This window comes from Podarcis gaigeae, assembly GCF_964106915.1.
Source record: "Podarcis gaigeae genome assembly, chromosome: 10".
Classification (NCBI taxonomy): Eukaryota; Metazoa; Chordata; class Lepidosauria; order Squamata; family Lacertidae; genus Podarcis; species Podarcis gaigeae.
In genome coordinates this window covers 20,017,482-20,039,266 of record NC_139686.1, presented here as the reverse complement: position 1 = coordinate 20,039,266, position 21,785 = coordinate 20,017,482, and the positions used below count along the sequence as shown (strand labels likewise).

At 42.0% G+C, this 21,785-nt stretch overlaps 1 protein-coding gene across 20 annotated transcripts in view; it reads right to left on the bottom strand.

Moving 5' to 3' along the window:
* BICD1 (BICD cargo adaptor 1) overlaps nt 1-6,672 on the bottom strand; it is a 135,086-nt gene extending 128,414 nt beyond the window's left edge. For 4 of the 20 annotated variants that reach the window (XM_083700094.1, XM_083700081.1, XM_083700097.1 and 1 more), the window contains exons 1-2: nt 6,205-6,672; nt 5,336-6,089 (exon numbers count right to left, since the gene is read on the bottom strand). In XM_083700094.1, the coding sequence (XP_083556220.1) occupies nt 5,336-5,548 (213 nt within the window). In that variant the 5' untranslated portion in view covers nt 5,549-6,089; nt 6,205-6,672. The remainder of the gene's footprint in view (nt 1-5,335; nt 6,090-6,204) is intronic. The other 16 variants (XM_083700092.1, XM_083700100.1, XM_083700099.1 and 13 more) reach the window with 7 other exon arrangements.
* Nucleotides 6,673-21,785: the final 15,113 nt, after the last annotated feature.

Sequence of the window (21,785 nt, the reverse complement as noted above, 5' to 3'; positions counted from 1 at the left end):
GGACTAGGACTTTCAGTACAGCAGAATCCAACATGGAATATACTGCGCATTGAAGTTAGGCTCCAACACTGTATACAGTTTGTCAGGTGCTGAAAACATTTTTATTTTTGCAGCTTTCCCAGAAGAATGAGTTGGCTTGTGGGCAGGATCAGATTTCTTTCACCCTCTCTTTTACAACTGTTTTACTTACTTTTACTTGTATGTTTGTGTTATTGTTCTGTTCCTCTATGTAATTTTGTAACATTCAGCAGTTTACATGTCGTCAAAAAAAATATAAATAAACTTCATTGGTAGCAACAGATAATTTTTGAACTTGAATCCTGCAGTTAAGCATTCAATTTGTATGCAACACAATAAACAATGAATTCAGAAATCACATTTTAGCTGCATGACAAATAAAATAGTTTAGTTTTAAATATGTTTCAATAAGCAACATGTTTGTACCCAGTTAATGAAAACTTTATTCTGACATACAACCTCACACCAGTCATGATTAGAATGACCTTGAATAATTTTCCTTTCAAATGCAACATGGTTAATATCTGAATATGGACTCTCCCCCACACACAACAGTTTTGAACTATTTGAGATATTATTATTATTATTATTATTATTATTATTATTACTACTACTACTACTACTACTATGTTTCCGAGCACAATTCAAAGTGTTGGTGCTGACCTTTAAAGCCCTAAACGGCCTCGGTCCAGTATACCTGAAGGAGCGTCTCCACCCCCATCATTCTGCCCGGACACTGAGGGCCTTCTCGGTAGTGGCGCCCACCCTGTGGAACACCCTTCCAGCAGATGTCAAAGCGATAAACAACTACCTGACATTCAGAAGACATCTTAAGGCAGCCCTGTTCAGGGAAGTTTTTAACGTGTGATATTTTATTGTATTTTTGGTTTTTATGGAAGCCGCCCAGAGTGGCTGGGGAGGCCCAGCCAGATGGGCGGGGTATAAATAATAAATTATTATTATTATTATTATTATTATTATTATTATTATTATTACTACTACTACTACTACTACTACTACTACTACTGCCTTGCCCATTTGGCTGGGTTGTCTTCTCAAACAGGATTTTTGTCTCTTGATCATAGGATTGCCACTGAGTTTGTATGTCATTCTCTAAAACATAATCTCTAAACTACCTTATTAACAAGAACAGAAATTTTACACAGTACTGAGCACTTTTTGAGTAGAATCTGAGCTATCATTATAGCAAAGTTAAAGGTTAGTCAGCATTCTTAGCCCCATATTTGAGAGCATGTCTCAGCTTCCCAGACTCTTGCATTGTCATTCAAGTTTGGTTCAGACAATAGCTGTTGTTTTTGAGGCTTGTTAGTATAACAATGTTTTTGCCCTTCCTTAGTATGCAGAAGAAAGTGTATTGGTTGCTAGTCATGGAACTACAATTCACATTATTTCTGACCATTGGCCATACTAGCTGGGGGTAACAGGAGTTTTGATTCCAGCAACTTCTAAAGGTCACTGGTACCCCAATAGTGTCATGGCTCAGACAGTCCTGAGATGGGAAAGGGTGTTCCCTTCCAGAGTAAAGGTTGCAGGTGACCCAAACATATCACATTATAGCCCAATCCTTCTCAGCTTTCAGACAGAATCATAGTTTCATAGAATTGTAGAGTTGGAAGGGGTCCCAAGGGTCATCTGGTCCAAGTCCCTGCAATGTAGGAATTTCAACACGTGGTCTCTCATAGAATTTGAAACCATACTGGAGCCTGCTTAGGGTTGTAAATGTGCTAACAGTTTTATTGCTGCATCACTAGTAGTACACATCCCACTCATTCCAGCAAAGTGTTCCAAGGGGACAGGGCGAATGGACAGACTTGAAAGATATGGGACAATAACATTCCTCTTTAAGGACGTCATTCCTCACATACTATTATCAGCTTCTAAAGACTTGCATTCCTTTAAACATTTCATTCAGTCTTCCCTAAAGCTGTAAGACTGCCTTACTGCATGCACATTGCAACCTTGAAAGCTGTATAGTACGCAAAACAGTATCTGTCTTTTCACCCTCTTACTAATTGGTCCAGTTCTTTGAAAACCTAAATGCAATAGAATGATTCCTCACTCTTCAAAGAATGCTCTTAGAACAAGGTAGCAGACATTATGCCTGCCTAGCTTACTGGAATTCATATTCCTTATTAGATCATTGATTACCATATTCCTTTTTCTCTACCACATATCACATCAGGTCCACAAAACACAAAACTAATACTAACACAAACAACCCAAACTAATACAGTGGTATCTCAGGTTAAGTACTTAATTCGTTCCGGAGGTCTGTTCTTAACCTGAAACTGTTCTTAACCTGAAGCACCACTTTAGCTAATGGGGCCTCCTGCTGCAGCCGCGCCGCCAGAGCACGATTTCTGTTTGCATCCTGAAGCAAAGTTCTTAACCCGAGGTACTATTTCTGGGTTAGCGGAGTCTGTAACCTGAAGCGTATGAAACCTGAAGCCTATGTAACCCGACGTACTACTGTATAGGGAACAGATGCTGAAAATGGATTTCCATTCGCTACTTAGAAGATGAGCTGAAAACTGTGGCTTGGCAAAGGTTTCAAAAAATGTATGAGATACCTGGAATAGAATACTGTAAATTATATTAAATTATCTATATATTATATTACAAAAATGATTCACACTGAGGAACCAAAAAGAAATAACAATACCTGGAACTTGTATATAATACGTATTCTCTCCACTGTAGATATGTTAAGAACTCCAAAAATGAACCACCACTTTTAAATTGTTTCACTATCCATTACCACCTTTTTCTCACAAGGCTTTTTTGCTATTAATAGCTGCATATCAGGCAGAAATTCAATATGTAAAGGTTTACACGTCACTATATTTTCATGCTTGCAAAAACTGCTGTTCTTAAATTTCTAGCTGTCACATGGCTCTTTTAAAGTGACACTAAAAAGTTGACAAATCTAATATTGGAAGTCAACATAGAGTCATGGGATTCTATCAAAATCATCTCAAATTAAAAGCTATGCATGATTTCTATATAGCATTAATTTTATTTTCTTAAGGGGGTTTAACAATGTCCTTCCAGTGAAGACAGAACTACAAGTTAATTTTCCAATTCTGATGAGGCTTCTCAAGACTTAATTCAGTACTGTTTTAAATTGATCAAGATCCAAACCCATCTATTGGAGAATCCTTTGGAGGGAAGCAATTACAGTTTAGATAAGAATATAATTCAGGCAGAATATTTCTGTCAGGGCCTAATATATTTAGCAGCTTCTTATTACTGGTGCATCAAGCTATACACACTTAAATTCTGTTACTAATCTTCAAAACACTTGCTAGTTGTAACTGGGAAAGATCTTAAATAGTTCCTCGCTCAATTTCCTGCTTGATGGAAAGTATCAGCCATCTTCATGACAATCCTGTCTAGTTGTTTCTCCTGTTGAACTCTTTATGACTGTATCCCAAATATATTACTTGAATATTTACATTCATCAGCAACAGTTCCATCTCAAATATTAAGACTATTACTTCAAGTGACTATTGCTTAAATTGAGAAAAGTTAAATTTATTATGCATTGAAATTTGTATGTCAAACTTTTGAAAATTTAATTAAAAATTATTACAAATAAATACTATTGCTTAAGGCATTACACTAAGTCTCTAAGCAATAACTTGTACCTCCCTGATATATTTAGGGCAGAGGGGTTATGTTGATTTTTATGCAGTATTTGTTATAAAAATAAAAATCTTTTTTTAAAAAAAGTAATACCTGTCTCACTCAATTTTTCTCACATACTGAGATTCAGAAAGTTTTGGGGAACAAGACCAAGTCAAGCTTTCATTATAGTTGACACAGAATACCAGTTGTTGTGGTTCAGGAAAATCTCTGGGAATTTTTTGTACCAAGAAAGTTGAAATTTACTGTGGAAATTTTGATCATATTGTGGCACATACATTTGCAGACAAAAACAAAAAAGTAATAGTTTATATACTCAGGTGTCCCAAGCAAATGCAAACTGCATTTACAAAATCTTACTAAAAAGAGTGAGATGTCTCAGGAACTTTTGAAAAAAGCAAAAAGCAGCATGAAGTTTAATTTATAGTATGACATATGTAGCAATATAGCTTTATAAAATAAATAAAACAGTGATTCCTCATGTCTACAGAATTCATCTCAAACATAATCCAGCATAATAGAAACACTTTTAAGTTACACTGATTTCAGTGGAAGATTTAAAGCATTAAGTGCTGCATCTTACTAGATCTTGCCCATTATACTTTACCTTTTATATAAATAAGTTGTCTATATGCCATGTGATCCTATGAATATTTATGTGGAAGCAGGTCATATGGCATGCAATCAGGCTTACTCCTATATATGAGTTCACCCCTTGACACCTATTATCATGTGTAAGTGAAATATCATGATTCCTGGACACAAAAAATGAACATACAGTATATCAGAATTCTGAACTTGATCAACTTAATAGAACTTAACAGAATTCAGAACCCTCTGGAAATAGGGTGGTCTAAATATAAACCTTTGTTGCATCTCTTCTCAAAACACACAAATAGGAAAAAATATAAATAACCCAATGAAACACAAAAATTAGCTATACATGTATGTGATTGTCTACCTATGTTAGACAAGCTTGGTTGCTTAAGATCAAGCAAATCTTTCTGTGATGGTACAGAAACAGATTTTGAATGAAAGATGGTGGATGCCACTGACAGGTGAAACTACAACAAACATATACATAACCTCAAAGTCTGTCAACACATAAAGTCAGCATACACAGTTTGTTGTAGCTTATATTGTTATAAAAATATGTGGGGTTTTTTTTAAAAGGTTAAATGTTCATACCATTTTTTCTGAATAAGAGCCAAGCCACCCACTTACAGCAATAAATCAAAATGCTTGCATAAAAATATCAGAAAGCCATAAGTTTTTTCTATGCAAGTTTAAGCAATGCTGGGATTTTAGTCAGCAGTAGGTTTAAAATATCACATCCATAACCCATTCTTAAGCATCTTCTATGATCAGGGCTGATCCTTGAGTCCTGTGATAAATCACACCTTGCAATTTCAGTCTCAAGCAAACATAGCTCCAGGATAACTATAATCATCTGGCCTACAATACAAAGCCTTATCAGACGCAGCAGTTCAGAGGACAATTCTAAGCAGAAGAGATACTGAGCTGCTTTTCCATCCTTTTTTTAAAAAAAATGTAGTGAGGGATGGAATGAAAAAGGGGAGGATGGGGGGGAACCCAGCACACTGGGGTGGAGGGTAGGGAAACACACCACAAATCTTCAAAGCCAACTCACCTCTCTCAGCTGCTCGAGCTCCTGCTTAAGGACATCATATTCCGCTTCCAGCTCATCATATTGCTGCTTGAGGGTGAGTTTTTCTTCCAAGACCACCAGCCCATATTCCGCAGCCTGGATCTTCTCATGGGTTGTTTCCGTGAGCTCTTTGGTCAGCCTCTCGATCTCGGACTTGTAGTGATCCACCATCTCCAACACCTCTTCCGCAGCCATAGCCTTGGAGGTTGGAAGGGTGGGGGAGGCAAAGAGAAGGATGGATGGCGAGAGTGAGATGCAAGGGGAAAGGGAGGAGGAGGGGAAGAGGAGGAGGGACGGGCGGACAGATGGAGGGATGGAAAGATGCAGGAGGCACAGGGCAGCCGGCGATTCTCCCCGGGAGGCTCCTCCTGAGAAGCAGCCAGCTACATCGGCTTAAGGCTAAGGGAGGGGATGCGGCGCACCATGAAGGAGCGGAAAGGAGGAATTCAAAGCCCCCCCGAGGCTGCTGCACCATTTGTCCTTCGGCTCCTCGGCTTCGTTTTGCTACCTCAACCCGGCATCATAACTGGCCCTGGAGACCGAGGAGGAGAAGGGAGAGGGAGGCAGAGGGGGATTTATTTGTTTATTTTAACCCCCCCTTTTCCCTTCCTTTTTTTTTTTTTTTTGCTTATTCAGAGGCATTGGTCCGCCATGTCTCCAGGGTAGCTTCACTGCAGTCTCTCAACTCTCCACCTGCTCCCCCTCTCCCGGCCGCCGCCGCCGTTACTGCTGCAGCCTGTGGGGGGGGGGGGGTTGGAAAAAAAAAGTAAATATATCAATAAAACAGACCTGGCCGTATCGGTCACCTGGGCCCCCAGAAAACAAATAATGGGAGGCGATGAATTTATTACCATAGCAGAGCAGCCAGAAAGACTACCGACAGACACGTCCTGAGGCCGCCTCGCCTCGCCTGCCTCTCTCTCTCTCCCGCTTAACCGCCTCTCCCCCTCCACTCCCCTCCCAGTCGCCGGGAAAAAGGGACAGATGGGGAGATGACAGCGCCGCCTCCGCCGCCGTCGCCGCCTCTTCCTTCTCCTCCTCACGGCGGCGTCTCTCTTCCCGCGCTCTTGGACGACGACGGGGCGGAGGCTGCGTGTCTACCGCACAGTCCCCCCCCCCCCTTTCACGCTTCCCACAGCTCTCCTCGAAAGAACCAACACACAACTCACACACAGTCCCCTCTTCACTGCCAATGCTGAGGTGCTGCTTGTGCACACACTTCTGAACTTTGCCATATATTTCCCTCAGGTTTGCTACTGAGGTTTCTAGAGGCATCCTGCAAAGGCCTTGTTCTAGACCACACCATTGCCTTTTAATAACGTTCAGGGCCGGCCTTACCCTTGGGCAAGGCAGGGGTGCCGACTTGAATAAGATATTGGGCGGGCAGGTAAGCCCCACCCAACGAAATATCTCACAAGACGTACATGCACACCATACGAAGGGCAATTCCCATCAACTTAGGGGGAGCCTGGCCTCAAATGTTTCATTGGTTGGCTCCTATGAGGCAGAGTGAGTGTAGCACCCTGCTTGTGGTTAACGCTTAGCTGGAATGAAATATTCAACGCAGCAATAGAGAAATTAAAATAATAATTTATTTGTCAGACAAATAAATGAGAGGCTCAGTGGTATATGGTTACCAAGCTCTGGCCTGGCCTCTTGCCATCCTGGCCAGCACTTATATTCCCTTAATCCAGCCCCCTTTGCTCCTCCTGTGGCTGCCTCTGTCCAATCAGCCTGGCTGAATATTCCTATTGGCTGTTTGCTAGAACCAATCACAAAAGATACACCCACTTCCTTCTGTCCTTATAAGGGAGACAAAGAGCTATATATATGTGACAAATAAGTAATAATATATCTTACATGGAATCTTAATTACCAGCTCACCTCTTGCCCTCCTTGCCCTATTGCCTTCTAAAACAAATGTTTAATCTTACATTTTTATGTTCAACAGATGTCAAGGATCTTGAGTTTCACATCAACATTGAAAGATTTCCTTCATTTAAGGTTTCTAAACAAATGCCTGACAACCATATATCAAGAGTGCTTGGATGGCGTCTTCTGTCTGGCAGGGGGGCTAGGCTGGTGGCTGACTTAATTTCAGGATAAATACAACTCTTACAACCATATGAAATAAGAATCTAGCATTCCTTAAATCCTTTGCATAATTACATTTAAGCCAATGTATTTAAGCTAATATATTTCATTCACTTATCATAGGTAGCCTTTTAAAAGAATAAAGCCTTTGTAAAGTAAAAAGGAACTCAGTAAAAAACAGCTTTTAAAAAGAAGCCTCTTCAGTTTACACCCCTCCTTTCACCCCTCCTTTCCCAGCCAGCTAGATGCTTCTCCCATTAGCTCTTCCCAACAGCTTTAGAAAATTTCCCAAAAATGCTCTCTTTTCTTCTAGCCAAGCCAGTTGCCTTTTTCACTGCTCTTGGCCTTTCAACCTTGGAAAGAAGATCTGGCTCATTTTACTGAGAGGCACATTGGTATTATTTTACTATTTACCCTTGCCTTTAATTGTGTTTTCTCAGTCTGCAAGGGCAGCATATGTAATTCTCCCTTTTTATGACTTTGAGAATTGTTTTTCTACTATAAATCAATGGGCCCCCCTTGTCTTAGGAGAAAAACCTCTTGCCAAGGTTCTTTCTGCCTGGCATGAAACATTTGAAAATCCGTTTTTTTAAGCTCATTTTTAAATACAAGCCTTGATTGCAATATATAAGCTTTGATAAAAAATGCAGGCTTATGATTAGGTGCCTCATGAGGAAACCCCTCTCCAGGCGGCAGGCGCTGGGGTAGCAGCTGAGGGGGCCCGGGAGGCATGAGTCTTTTTTAAGCCTCCAGGTGTTCCACTTGGTTGCTGTGCCACCTTTCCTGGACCCCCTCTCCTCACAAATGTGTCCTGCTGCCTCAGGAGCAGTGGAGGACTCTATCTCCCATCCCTAGTGTAAGATTCAGTTGTCAGTCCGGATACCACCTGTACATGATGAGAAGTGGGCAACATATAGTGCTTTGCCTCAGGGAACAAAATGTCTTGGGACAGCCTTATGGAGCATCATCGGTGTCCCGTGAGAACACAAGGATCATCCAGCTGAATCAGGTCTGGCCCATCAAGTCCATCATCCTGCTCTCCCAGTGGCCAATCGGGTGCCCATGGAAAGGCTTTTGTTGTCCCCCTTCACACATGGGTCCACAGAGATTCATATATTTAATTGCCCCATGCTGACAAATGTTGTTGCCATCATAATTGGTGTCTGTTGTAACCATCACTATTATTATTTGAATACAATGGTGGTGTGGAAGTGGTCTGGTGTGAGTTGAGCCCCAAATGACCTGCATCATGTCTCACCTCAGCTATTAACTCATGAGATGCCCCGCATTTCACCTCAATCAGTCCACCAATATATAAGGGAATAATAAATACCATACTGACCTATGCAGGGCTGTTGTAAGGATTTATGAGATAATGTGAAAGCTCTATGAATGTACAGTATTTCATTTTTTCAGTCTCATGCCTGATGTTGGGGATCTGGCGATGGCACAAATATTTCAAGATAATAAATCATGGTGGGGTGACTGTGGACCAGGCATTTCAATTTCATTTTGTTTCCTATCTTTAGGCACCAGGCAAAAACATTCCTCTTTTCCCAGGCCTTTGGCTAACTAAACAATCTATGACCTTTAAAACTGGGGAGAGAGTTATTGTTTTCATTTTTTACTATGTTGGGTACAGTATTTTTGTTTTTATATTGTAAACTGCCTCGTAATCCTCAGATGAAGGGCAGTATAAAAATTTAATAATAATTATATACACACACCTTTCTGCCTGCGGGTGCTAATTTATACATTTTTCTTTCTGTGGTTGCTCTGCTCAATTGTTTCATGTCAGTCAATCTTTAGGATTCACAGCAGAAACTTATGCATAGTTACTCAGATGTCAGTTTCACTAAGTTCGGTTGGCCTTACAGGTGAGTGTGCATAGGGTTGCAGACTTAGCCTCCTTCCTAGGGTCTCTAAAATTAATCTCATGATTGGTATTGATGCATCTTATCTCTGGGTGCATATGTCAATGTGTGCACACTACAATAATACACCATGCATTGCAAAGGTGATGTCCTGTAACCCTGGCCTACCTGGCAGCAAGTCAGTATGGCAAGTCCCTAGTCTAGGGTCAATCCACATGTCCAGAGTCCAAATCAAAGCACAGTCCTGCAGAGATCCTCAAGCATTCAAGTTAAGGTCCTTCAACATGGACATCTGAGCAGACACAGCACCTCAGCTCTGCCACCCTTTTATACTATGCCTGCTGATTGAAGCATCTGGGCTTTATGAGGCTTGCAACCCTAACCTGAGTTTACTCCAGCTGAGGAATCACACGTCTTCTCCCAGAGCTAGAAAGCCCCACCTGGCCAGCTAGGGTGCTGGGCTGTGGGCCCTTGTCTACCTCAGCCTCCTAGAGCGCTGCTCCCTTTGCCTCAGAGCCTGCCATGTTTGTGGAGACAGGGGCCCCTCTGGCTCTGGTGAAGGGTCCTGCTGCTCTGGTTCTTGTGCACTGATCCGTGTCCCCTCGTCACCCTCTGTTACCCCATGAGTACTTTCTACACCAACCTCTTCTTCCCCTTCCTCAGCTTGCCCCAGTGTGTCCCAGTTCCAGCTACACCCATCACCAGGATCCTCCTTCCTCCTCCCCATTGTCCTGCCAGTTCTTGACAGGTGGTGCATAGAATGGCTTGTGCTGAACTATGTACTTAAGACAAAAATTTTCTTTCCAACTATATCTATTTTAAATTTTATTTAATTCCATTTATCAGTTGGAATTAAAGGTACATGGTCCCGTCCCCCGCACATTTTCTGCTCACAACAATCCTATTAGATTAGGTTGAGAGGTTGCAATTGGCTCAAGGTGGCCATGTGAGCTTTATGGGGAAGTTGGGATTTGAACCTGATATCTGAGTGTGTTACTATGTGCATTGGGTAGGCAGGGTGGGGACAACAAAGAGCTCACACAATAATCCTTGGTATCAAAATTGGAATGCTAGAAGTATATAACCTGGAAAGTTCCAGAGAGTACAAAACACTACAAATTGATTTTTGTGTGCTTCATTGTGTGGGGGCTACAGAGTGGTATGTGTTGGAGTTGTGTTCAGAAGTCTGGTTTTGTACTTTTTCCAGATAAAGTAAAATATATTCCACACGATCACTTCCATCTCACTATGCTGCCAGTAGCAGGGGAGAGACGCCATTGTGTGGTTTGCTTCAGGTGACTAAATGTATTGGGCCAGCCCCAAGCTTTCCTAATTTTCAGACAAGGAACAGTCCCAGGTCATAAAACAATATGAAACCTGCAAAACAGATTACCCAGTGCATAAGTGATCAATAAGCAGCGATACCTTTTTCAAACTGCCTTCAATTATGCAGGGGGTGGGGAACAAACAAACAAAACCATCGACAATCTGTCTTCAGCCTTTGATTACTTCCATCTGGGCTCCGAAAATACCATAGCAACCTCTTCATAAGATTCTACATCACATCTAATATTTCTTTCCGAGGGATGCTACCCAGAAGCCATTCTTCATTATGTCCACTGATAAATTATGTGTATGTCTTAAACTTGGTTTTGTAAATTAAACAACAAAACCTAAATCATGTCTCTAGCACATACTTACTCTTTTGACAGTGAAGTAAAGCTGATAAATTACTATGGTGCCTTAAACCTTTTGGGGGGTTTTCCCCCTATTCATGTAATAATAGCAGTGGGTACAATACTGACTGTGCTATTCTAAATAGGAAGCTGAAATTCATTCCATCATTTGGCTCAGTGGCTTTGAGAAGAACACAGCCTATAGAGTTCACTTGCTATTCCGCATGCTGGTTGCTATGGAATAATTGCCTGGTCCAATCACAGAGGAAACATTTTAGAATATATGATTTCCATAAAGTCAGGCTGGGAAATATCACTCAGTTGAAATAACATACAGTTTTGGCATTGACACAACACTTTATATTTCAAGTTCTTCAAACCTTGTCTGCAAAGGTAAATAGCACAGGGCTCAGAAAGAAATAGGTCTTTGCAGCCAAATGATATTTTGTCCAGTGGATGAGGACAGTAAATGGCTCCTTAAAGGAAAGTAGAGTTTCATTTGGCCTTCAGAAGGGCATGATAAGACCTTAAGCTACAATAAAGGCTTAAAGATTTGTGGTAGTTTAAGATCTTACAATACTCTTCTTAAAGACTAAGGTGCCTTTTTGTTGGTATTGTCCCCAAACAGTTTATGTAAAAAACAGTCTGCACTTGTCATTCCAAACATTCCAAAATGCTATCTTTATCAATAAATCAGTTCTAACAATTAGTTCCCATAAAGAGGCATTCATTGCACAGCCTGGCAATGCACAGCTCCACTTGTACTTCCACCAATAGTGTTTCAAACTGAGTACACATAACATTAGGCACAATCCATATGTATCCCAGAATTTATTGAGGGAGGGGGCAGGCATTTCCCCTCAAAACACCTTCCAACTGATTTGAAAACACAAGTTTCAGTTAAACACAAGCTTCAGTTAAACTGAGGTATGTAGTTCAGACAGCCTTTGCACATATGCAGATGACAGTGTGTGCACAGACAGCAACTTCATTGAACAGGAGTTCAGGGCGGTTGCAGGCGCAGGATAAACAAAACTGGCCCTATGTCTTGGGTGAAGACACCCCAGCCACCTCTCTGGCATGCAGCCTTCAGGGTTTTCTTACAATCAAGCTATAATAGGAAGCTTGACAAAGTCAGTACATACATGGAAGCACATGAGTGCACACTCAGGTTGCTTGATCCAAGCCATAAACAAGTAGGATATTATCCTTCCGACTCCTTTTTTTCTAGGGTCCTAATTTATGGTCTTATCTCGCTTTTCCAGTTCAAAAGTTTGGTATGCACAACCCAGCTTTCTCCCATTATTAGATGATTTATGTTTTTGTTTTGCTCCAACATTCTTGATTGGTTGGGAAAGGCAAGGACTTTTACAAGACTTTGGGAGGGGATTCTCTGATCCTTCCAAGTTTCTTGTGCCATTAACTGTTCTGTCACCTTCTCTTTATACCACTAACTTATTTTCTTTGTCCAGATAAATGTGAAGTTTGCCTTTGTAGATCAGGCCAAAAATCCATGTAGTTTGACATACCAAACACATCTAAAAAGCCTTTACTGCAGCCAGCACAAAGTTGCTGGTGGTGAACGTTTTTTGCAGCTGGAAAGGGTGCTAGTGTTCAGTGTGCACCTCTGAGGGTGGACATGGAGCTGTGTGGCTCCAGGGTGAGATCACTTCAAGGGTAGGACTCAGGTAGCGAGGCTATGACACTGTTAGAGCTCTCATCCTGTGGGCTTACCCAATACAGCTCAGTTAAGTCTATTCGCATAGTCTGCGGAGTGTTGCTTTTCTAAGAGCCAATATAAATAGTTTAATAAAAATTAACATTGTTCAATGACAGTTTAAAATACTAAAACCAACCAAACAAAATCTATTTTGAACACAGCTCTCTTAGCTGTTGTTGGAGGTCTCTTCAGGAGGTCAAGGTGCAAGTTCAATGGTTTGGGCTTCTCTCTTTTCTTCTCAGTACATGCAGGTTTTTAAATAGTTCTTGAAACAGATGGGGAAGAGCTGCTTCATTTGAATTCTCTGAGGCCAATCATGGTCTGTACTTAACGTTTCTTTCAAGGCAGAACACATACAGAAAACACCATCTTATTCCCTGTAGCTTAATGCATGGAATATGTACATCAAGAACAAACCAGGGTGCATAAATATAGAATTATTACCACTTCTGGCTCAAGATCTCAGAAAGCAAAAGGGAAAGGCAAGATGCTATATCTAGATATTAGCCTACTTACCGACGTACGGCCAAAGTCTGAGGTTGGGCTAATTTGCAAGCATGTCACACAGCCACATTAAGAAGCCTGTCAAAGCAGGTACATGTCTTGAAACTGAATGATTTTGACATGGGAATTATTCAGAATTGGGAACGGAGAAGGCATGTCAGATTGCTGATCTTCCATGGCAGCTGGTTTGCTATTCTTTGAGGTCAGCACCCAGCAAGATGGAACATGAGGTACTCAAAAGTAGGAAAGATTTGTGCTGTATATATTTATATACTAGAATTTGTATTCAGCCCTATTCTGCTGCCTCATGGGTAACAAAGCAGGATTATGTCAGGAAGATGAGTTGCACTTTGGACTTCTGCCTCTCTGGACTGATAAAACTAGCACGAAGGGGACAGCTGGCTGGACCAAGGAGGTGATTAATGCCTCCTTGCAAGAGGGGGTGGTCCCTGCCTGCTTGAAGGAAGCAGTGCTAAAACTACTCCTCAAGAAACCCTCCATGGATTTGGAAAATCTAAGTAGATTTGTTTATTTTTTATTTTTTTGTGAACCACCTTGTGATCTTCAGATGAAGGGCAGTATTTTTTTTAATAATGATGATGATGATGTCCATCAAAAATCTAACTACATATAAAACTGGCCTGCAACACCCCCATAAGGAAAGAAAATTAAAAGTTGGAGGCCTTATGCAGAGCAATTAGTGAGACAGACTGAAATTGAAATACAGCTCTGTATTTCAAAACAACCATACTAGATAAAGGGAGTAAGTAGAAAGGGCAAACATGACTAGTGGGATCATGCAAAGTTACTTATGGAAGGGACTATGGGTTCATGAACTGGAGGAAAAGGGATCTGGTCCTTAATAGCTTATGCCACAATAAAACGGTTGGTCATCCAAGTGCCAGAATTCTCTTGGTGGGTTTTAGCTGAACAGATTAACCTAGCCACCCCCTGACATTTGCCTCAAGGATTCCTCTTATTCCAAAATGATAAACAATGAAATGAAAAGGACGTTTAAAATAATGTTTGGTTTTAAAAAAAAAAAACCCGAAGCTTTTCTTTTGGGAATTATAGGGACACAACTACCTAAACGGTGCAGAAACGTATTCATGTATACTACTACAGCGGCAAAAGTGTTACTTGCCCCAAAATGGAAAGAAGCGGAAGTCCCAGCAAAGGAAGAATGGATACAAAAACTTTTGGAATATGCAGAAATGGCAAAACTTAAAGGAAGAATAAGAAATAAAAATAACAAACTTTTTAATAAAAGAATGGAAATAGTTTATTGAATATTTACAGATAAATTGTAAACAGATAAGAACACTGGCAGGATTATTGTAATAACTTGCAGCTTCATAAGAGTATATATTTGATGAGTAAATGAGCAAATTAAGTTAATTTGGATATGCATAAGATATTAAAAATAAATTTAAGGAACCATAGAAAGGGGGGGAGGAAGTCAAGTTTTGAAATGTCAAAAGGATTGTAAAATCGGTGAAATGTATAAACCTGAAAAGTATAATTTTTTTATATAAAAAAGGCTCCCTCTGATTCCAGAAGTTCTTATGAAAAATGGGAGCCCACTGAAGTATGATTGATTCAGGGTAAGGACAGAAGCTCAGTGGTAGAGCAGATGCTAGCATGCAAAAGGTCCCAGGTTCAGTCCTGGAGTGTCTAGATAGGGCTGGGAAGGAATGACCATCTGAAATCCTGGAAAGATGCTGCCCGTGTCAATGATACTAAGTCATATGGACAAATGGTCTAACTCGGTATAACATTCCTTCTGAGTTAAACATGCTTAGAATTGTGCCACGTGTCACTTAAATGAGCATTAGGTTGCACCCACTATAAAAGGCACATGCTACGTAAAAGGGCCATGCAGCACAATTCAGAGTGAAGGGAGAGAGTGCATTGGGTGAATGGTGAGATCAGAAGTGGAAGCAACTAGCCAACCAACCAACCAACCAACCAACCAACCAACCAACCAAAGAAGAAGCTGGTGGTCAAGGTGGTAGAGAAGAAGAGATGGAACATCAGCAGCTATAGGCATTTAGCAGGTCCCCAGCAAAGACAATCTTCAATACTGGGCCTGAACTGAATTATTTTGATACAAGAGGGGTTGGCACAAATATACATAATGTTTTTGTCATGTTAACAGGTTTGCTCTTTACTAAGCCAACCAGGTTAGTTTGCATAAGATAGCCCAGGAATTCTGTCTGGCACAGCTATGCAGTTTGTACTTTAATCCATATCTTAATTAATCAAAATCCTAGTATTTATTCATTTCTAGAGCTTAGAGGCCCCCTCCTTAAATTTATAGCAATATGAAATTTGTCACAGGAAGGAAGGAAATAATTTATTTCTATACCACCTGTTTGTTACCCAGGTGAGGGAACAGCTTTTCAATAAAATATGGAACCAAGAGAACTAGAGGCATCAGCAGATCCAGTTAGGGACCCAGTTTATTAACTATTGCAACAGGATGGTCTTGCCATCCAGTTGCTCAGCAGACCTAGTTAGAAAAGACTGCCCAGAGCAAATTTGTAACAAAGCTTACATAGGCTTTCAATTTCAAATACAGCACACAAAGAGTCATAAAACATCAAACATTATTCTACATACATCAATAAAGGTTACAGGTCATGAGAAGCGAAACAGGCATGGCTCCATACTGGTAACTCCACCCCCACAATTACCGTATCTTGGGATGCCCCTAACTGCCTCAGGCCATTTGGGTCTCAAATGTCTTTTTTATCACTGTTTCCTTAGCAACCAGGCCTCTGACAGGGTTGCTGACATTCCAGATGTCCCCATCTGCTCCTTGGAACCTCTGGAGATAACAGATTTCACCCTGGTGAGAACTCAAAACAGACATAACAAACTATCCTGAATGACCATTTATGCCACTTTCAGGGTCAGATATGAAAGCAATACCACGTAAGAGTTGTAAAATCCAGGCACACAAATGCAAGCCTAATACATTCTAGACAAAGGTTCAATACAATTAATATTGGAGCATTTTTTAAATAAAAAAATATACACCCTGGATCTCTAATTCTTATATCGGAAGGAAGGAAGGAAGGAAGGAAGGAAGGAAGGAAGGAAGGAAGGAAGGAAGGGACAACTGTAGAAAAAAGTTTTTGTTGTTGTTTAGTCATTTAGTTGTGTCCGACTCTTCGTGACCCCATGGACCAGAGCACGCCAGGCACTCCTGTGTTACACTCCTCCCGCACTTTGGTCAAACTCATGCTGGTAGCTTCGAGAACACTGTCCAACCATCTCGTTCTCTGTCGTCCCCTTCTCCTTGTGCCCTCCATCTTTCCCAACACTAGTGTAATAAACGAAAATCTGCCCTTATTCCTTTATGGGAGGGGCACAAGAGCCCTTATAGAGTCCTTTGCAGGTTCTCCATTGGTCAGAGGAAAGAACAGAGGCCAAGCAGAGAATATTGAGAAGCAAAGCAGCTAGTAAGCCTGATCTTTATTGAACTGTTGCAACAGGGTGCCCCCTTCACACACAGGAGGAGGAGGAGGACCCAGAACCAAGGTGTGTCCGCCCTTATATAGACATTTTAAATTGCCAGCCCTGGAGTCCAAGCCCATCCCCAGAAACATCATACATACATCACAGAAGGGGTGTAGCTTAAGACCACCCCCCAGACACATCATACCTACATCACACAAAGGGCAGGCTAAAGCAGAAATCTGAGTGGGTTGTTTACCTCATAATCTGAGTGGGCTGTTTACCTCCTGTCTGGCAAGTTACCTGTTAATGCTTACTGGATTGATATAGCTGGGGAGCCTGGCCAGTCTTTTGTAATGATAAATACTTATCTCCTGAGCCAAGTCACAGGCTCACCCTATCCATACAGAGACATACCCTTAAGACAGGATTTGTGAAGGAAAAGACAATGGGGAGGCTTTTCCATTTGACTTTGCAAAGAAAACACCTGGTCAGTTTGGGAGTCAAAATGGCTTCATGGCTGTTCTCCTGTGCAGCTTCAGACATGTGGTTTATATATTTATGTACGTGTTTGCTTGGCACATTTATGAACCTTTATTATATACATAAGACCTTATTTTTTTAAATTTCACTAGCTTAATATCAGTTACCAATTTTAATACTTAAAAAAAAAAAAATGTTACTCAGTAGTAATTTGAAGAAGAGGAGCATCTGAGTCCCCAATAGGTTTTTATTTGTTGAATGTGGGGTGGGGTTTTTTTTATAAAAACACTTAGACAGCTGTTCTCAAGCCACTTTGACCTCTTAATCACACTACAAAAGAGCCATTTGTTTGTTTTTGAAAGGCCCTTGGCTTTTCCTTGTATCCCGTTTGGGCAAATGGCAAAATGACATCATACTTTCCTCTTTACTTTACTTTATTTGGCTATAAGCCCACAAGGTAAAACAAGTCAATAGATAATAGATTCCCTGTTTTGTCAGGGTTTCCCTGGCATACACCAGGCTAGATGAAAAAATCCAGCTCTTCAAGCAGCCCCCAAAGGGGCCTCATGAAACCAGTGGCATTCGTGTCTGAGACCCTATCAAAATGACTAAATTTTTGTAGGCATTCTTTCAAGTGGAATGTAATTGTGTAATTCTAGCTGGATATTACCAGTATTTTAAAGATTTACCGTATTTTTCGTCCCATAGGACGCACCTAGTTTTTTTTGGGGGGGAAATAAAGGAAAAAATGTTTTCCTTTATTTCTCCCCCAAAACCAGGTCGGGGAAGAGCGGGATGGCAGCGCTGTGCCTCCCCGCTGTCCCCCGAGCTTGTGGGGCTGGCCGATGTCTGCCCGGTGCGAGGGGCGCTCTGCTTCAGGGCGCGCCAGGCGCCAGGCTGCTATCCGCAGCGTGGGGAGCCCTGTGGGAACTCCCACAGTGATCCCCACGCTGCGGATGTCTGCCCTGCGCGAGGGGCGCTCTGCTTCAGGGTGCCCCGCGCGCCGAGCAGCAGGCTGCTATCCACAGCCTAGGCAGCCCTGCGGGAACTCCTGCAGGGCTGCCTAGGCTGCGGATGTGTTCCCGAAGCGCCGGGCGCTCTGCTTTCAGCGCACCCGACGCTCCGGGAAGCAGGCTGCTATCTGCAGCCTAGACAGCCCTGCAGGAACTCCTGCAGGGCTGCCTAGGCTGCAGATGTCTTCCTGAAGCCTGGAGAGCGAGAGGGGTTGGTGCGCACCGACCCCTCTCGCTCTCCAAGCTTCAGCGAAAGCCTGCATTCGCCCCATAGGACGCACCCAGATTTCCCCTTCATTTTTGGAGGGGAAAAAGTGCGTCCTATGGGGCGAAAAATACGGTACTGCATCCCCTCCTTCACAGTATTGCCAGTCTGCATCCATTCCAGGCTGACTGCACTGGGGAAAAATTAAGCTTCATGCCCCTCTCCCCTAGTGTTAAGGCTAAGCTACAGGCAGCTGGATCATCCAGGAGCTAGGAGACCGTATTCAACATGTGTTAAGTTGTGGGTGAACATATCAAACGACACAGCGATTCTTCAAACAGCTCTTGTTTATTCAGAGGCCAGAACAGAACTGAACTGAAGGGCTCAGCCAGCCTGCTTATATAGAGCTCCAGTACACATAAATGTAACAACTTTCTAAAACTATCCAATCACTGAACGTCACTTTTGATCCCTTATTTGCATAACTATCTACAGTATCCCCCTGCTGGCCCAGGGTGAGAACTTCAGTACATAACAACATGGGCAATCAGAGCTGAGAAAAATCAGGTGTCAGAGTTGTGAAAGAGAAATTGGAACTAAAGGGCAAGCTGAAAATCAGAGCTGAGGGCAAGACCCAGGAGTCAGCAGACAGGATTGAAAAGCAAAGCCTTACATCAGGATTGGTGAGCAAAGGTGAATAACCCTTTTTGGTTTGCAGGTATAGGAGGCAGCTGCTGGCCTCTAACCATATATTGTGGTCAAGTTGCTCACCTTTTGACATCCACCATCACTTCCATTTCTTAGGGATTCCCTTTGTTGCTGCAGAAAAGCCATTTAGATTGCTTGAGAGCAAATGAGAAAGAACAGTAAGGCAACCAGGCTTACTGTAGTTTGTATGTGTATATTGTGTGCTGGCACCCCTCCGTCTTACGCCTTTGAGGGTGAAGTCAAACCGTTGAAGAATTACAGTGCCTGCTGTGGCTGTAGACAGATGCAGGAGAGATGAAGGTGTCTGATTGTGCGGTGCAGATGTACCATGGTGCTGCTTCTTTCTGCACTCCTCCCAGAAGCCATTCTTCTTCTGGTCATTGCTATAGATATACAACCTGTCTCCAGGAATATATACAGTACATGTGAAAAAACATATGTATATATCATGTGTTGTTTTTGTCAACTGCTTAGAGATTGTCTTGAGGTATATAAATACATTGTTGTGAGTTTGGTAGGGTAGTCTGCATAACGCATGTCCCTTCTGATTCCTAGGGTACAGGATCCATCAAGGGTTGACATCTAATGGAGGATTCCATTGTTGAATTAGCCTCAAGCTTAGTTACCACCTAAGCATGGTAATTGGTATAACAAAGAAAGCTGCTCTGTGCCTGAGGGTGGGCTCCTGTCGCTCACCTGGCTGGTAAGTGGAAGAAGACAAAAGCCAGAGTGTGTGAGAGCTAAGAGGTGGGCCAGGAGCAGGCAGAAGCTGGAGGGTGAGAGTCATACTTGATTTCTGCTTGATTCCAATGCTGTGACTGTGGGAGAGACAAGACCATCTGGGGTGTTGATGCTGTGAGCCTCTCCATCATAGACTAAGGTTGTATATATGTGTAAATAAACCATAAATGTAAAGGTAAAAGGTAAAGGACCCCTGGACCATTAATTCCAGTCAAGGCTGACTATGGGGTTGCGGCGCTCATCTTGCTTTCAGACTGAGGGAGCTGGCGTTTGTCCACAGACAGCTTTCCAGGTCATGTGGCCAGCATGACTAAACTGCTTCTGGTGCAATGGAAACACTGACGGAAACCAGAGCGCACAGAAAAGCCCTTTACCTTCCCGCCGCAGCAGCACCTACTTATCTACCGGTACTTGCACTGGCATGCTTTCGAACTGCTAGGTTGGCAGGATCAGAAAGTCGGCAGTTCGAATCCATGCAATGGGGTGAGCTCCTGTTGCTCTGTCCCAGCTCCTGCCAACTAAATAAACTATACGTCATAAAGACACCACGGTCTCCAAGAACCCCTGGAATCTCGCAATGCTTGGAGACTGGGGCAGTGTGCAACAATATGAAACAAATATATAAATCCCTACCTTCCACTTATGATTGATACTTCTCATAGCTGCCATCTTTGCCACTCTGATGATCCCTGCTGTTTTTTTCTGCTGCTGTCTGCTCCTGCTGTTTATACAACCACAGGGAGAGCATTACACCACCAGCTGCCACTACACAACCTGCTTACAGCCTGCTCACTTTTACTTTTGAGAGGCATGGGGAACTGCAGATAGCTGCACTGGGCTCCTCACTCCCACATTCCTTTGTGCTTTTCAAAATTGTTTGTAAACTAATAATGATACATAAGCAAAAGCTTAAGTTTTATCCACTAAACTTTGCTGAAATGTAAGAATCCCCTTAAGTGTCTCTGCATTACGAACCACTCTGCATGAGTTCATTCTTTCGTCATTAATGTTTCAATTGCAAGGTCTCGTAAAAATACCATTACCCGTCTGATGCAGATATTTTATGACATTTGACTTCAACACTGATGCAGCGACTAGCCACTGTTATTGAAGCACGTGAACATAAGCAGGTACTCGCTTGGTGTTAAATAAGGATCAGGCAGACTCAGCAATGGAGAATAAGAAGGTGAAGTTTATTGTCAGGCAATAAGGACCCAGTTTGGAATCTCTTCCAAAAGGAACTGGGACCCCGATTGACAGAAATCCAGAGGTCTTTATACCTGAGCAGATCACAGCAAATCATAGATCATGAGACAACCATGAGGCAGTCACGATACTGTCAGCGAAAATTAGCCAAATAGCAAGCTTCTTGCCATGCTACCAGCTCCTGGTCAAGCACTGGTCAAGCACGGAGTTCTAGTTCTGCTTTCCGTTGCTTGCAGTGACGCTCTGTCTAACCTCTCCCCTAGTTATGACAGGACAGGGAGTTTGGAGATTTTGTGGTTTTGCTCTTCCTGCTCTGTGGATTAATTTAGCCTGTATCTGAGAGGATTTTGTACCAGAATCTCTGATTCACGTCTTCCCCTTGTCCAGGGTACACGGATGTTTGAAGGGGAAAGGTCAGCTCCTAATTTTGCTGTTTCAAGCAGTATGCAATTAGCTAAGGCACGGCTTCCCTTTGATTCAAAATGGATTATAAAATACTGTAAGCACTGATTATGTGTGAGCATATATGAATATATTGATTACTGATAACTGATTATATGGATAGCATAGGGGTAGCCCTTCTTCCTTGCCTCATTATCAAATCTTCAAAATATGAAATTTTGCTGCAAACTAATCAATTAAGCTACAATATGGTCCAATATATTGTTCACAAGAAATATGGCTTTAATTGTGGTTTAATTTCATAACATATGCCAGTATTCCAGAAACTAAACATTCCCCCACCT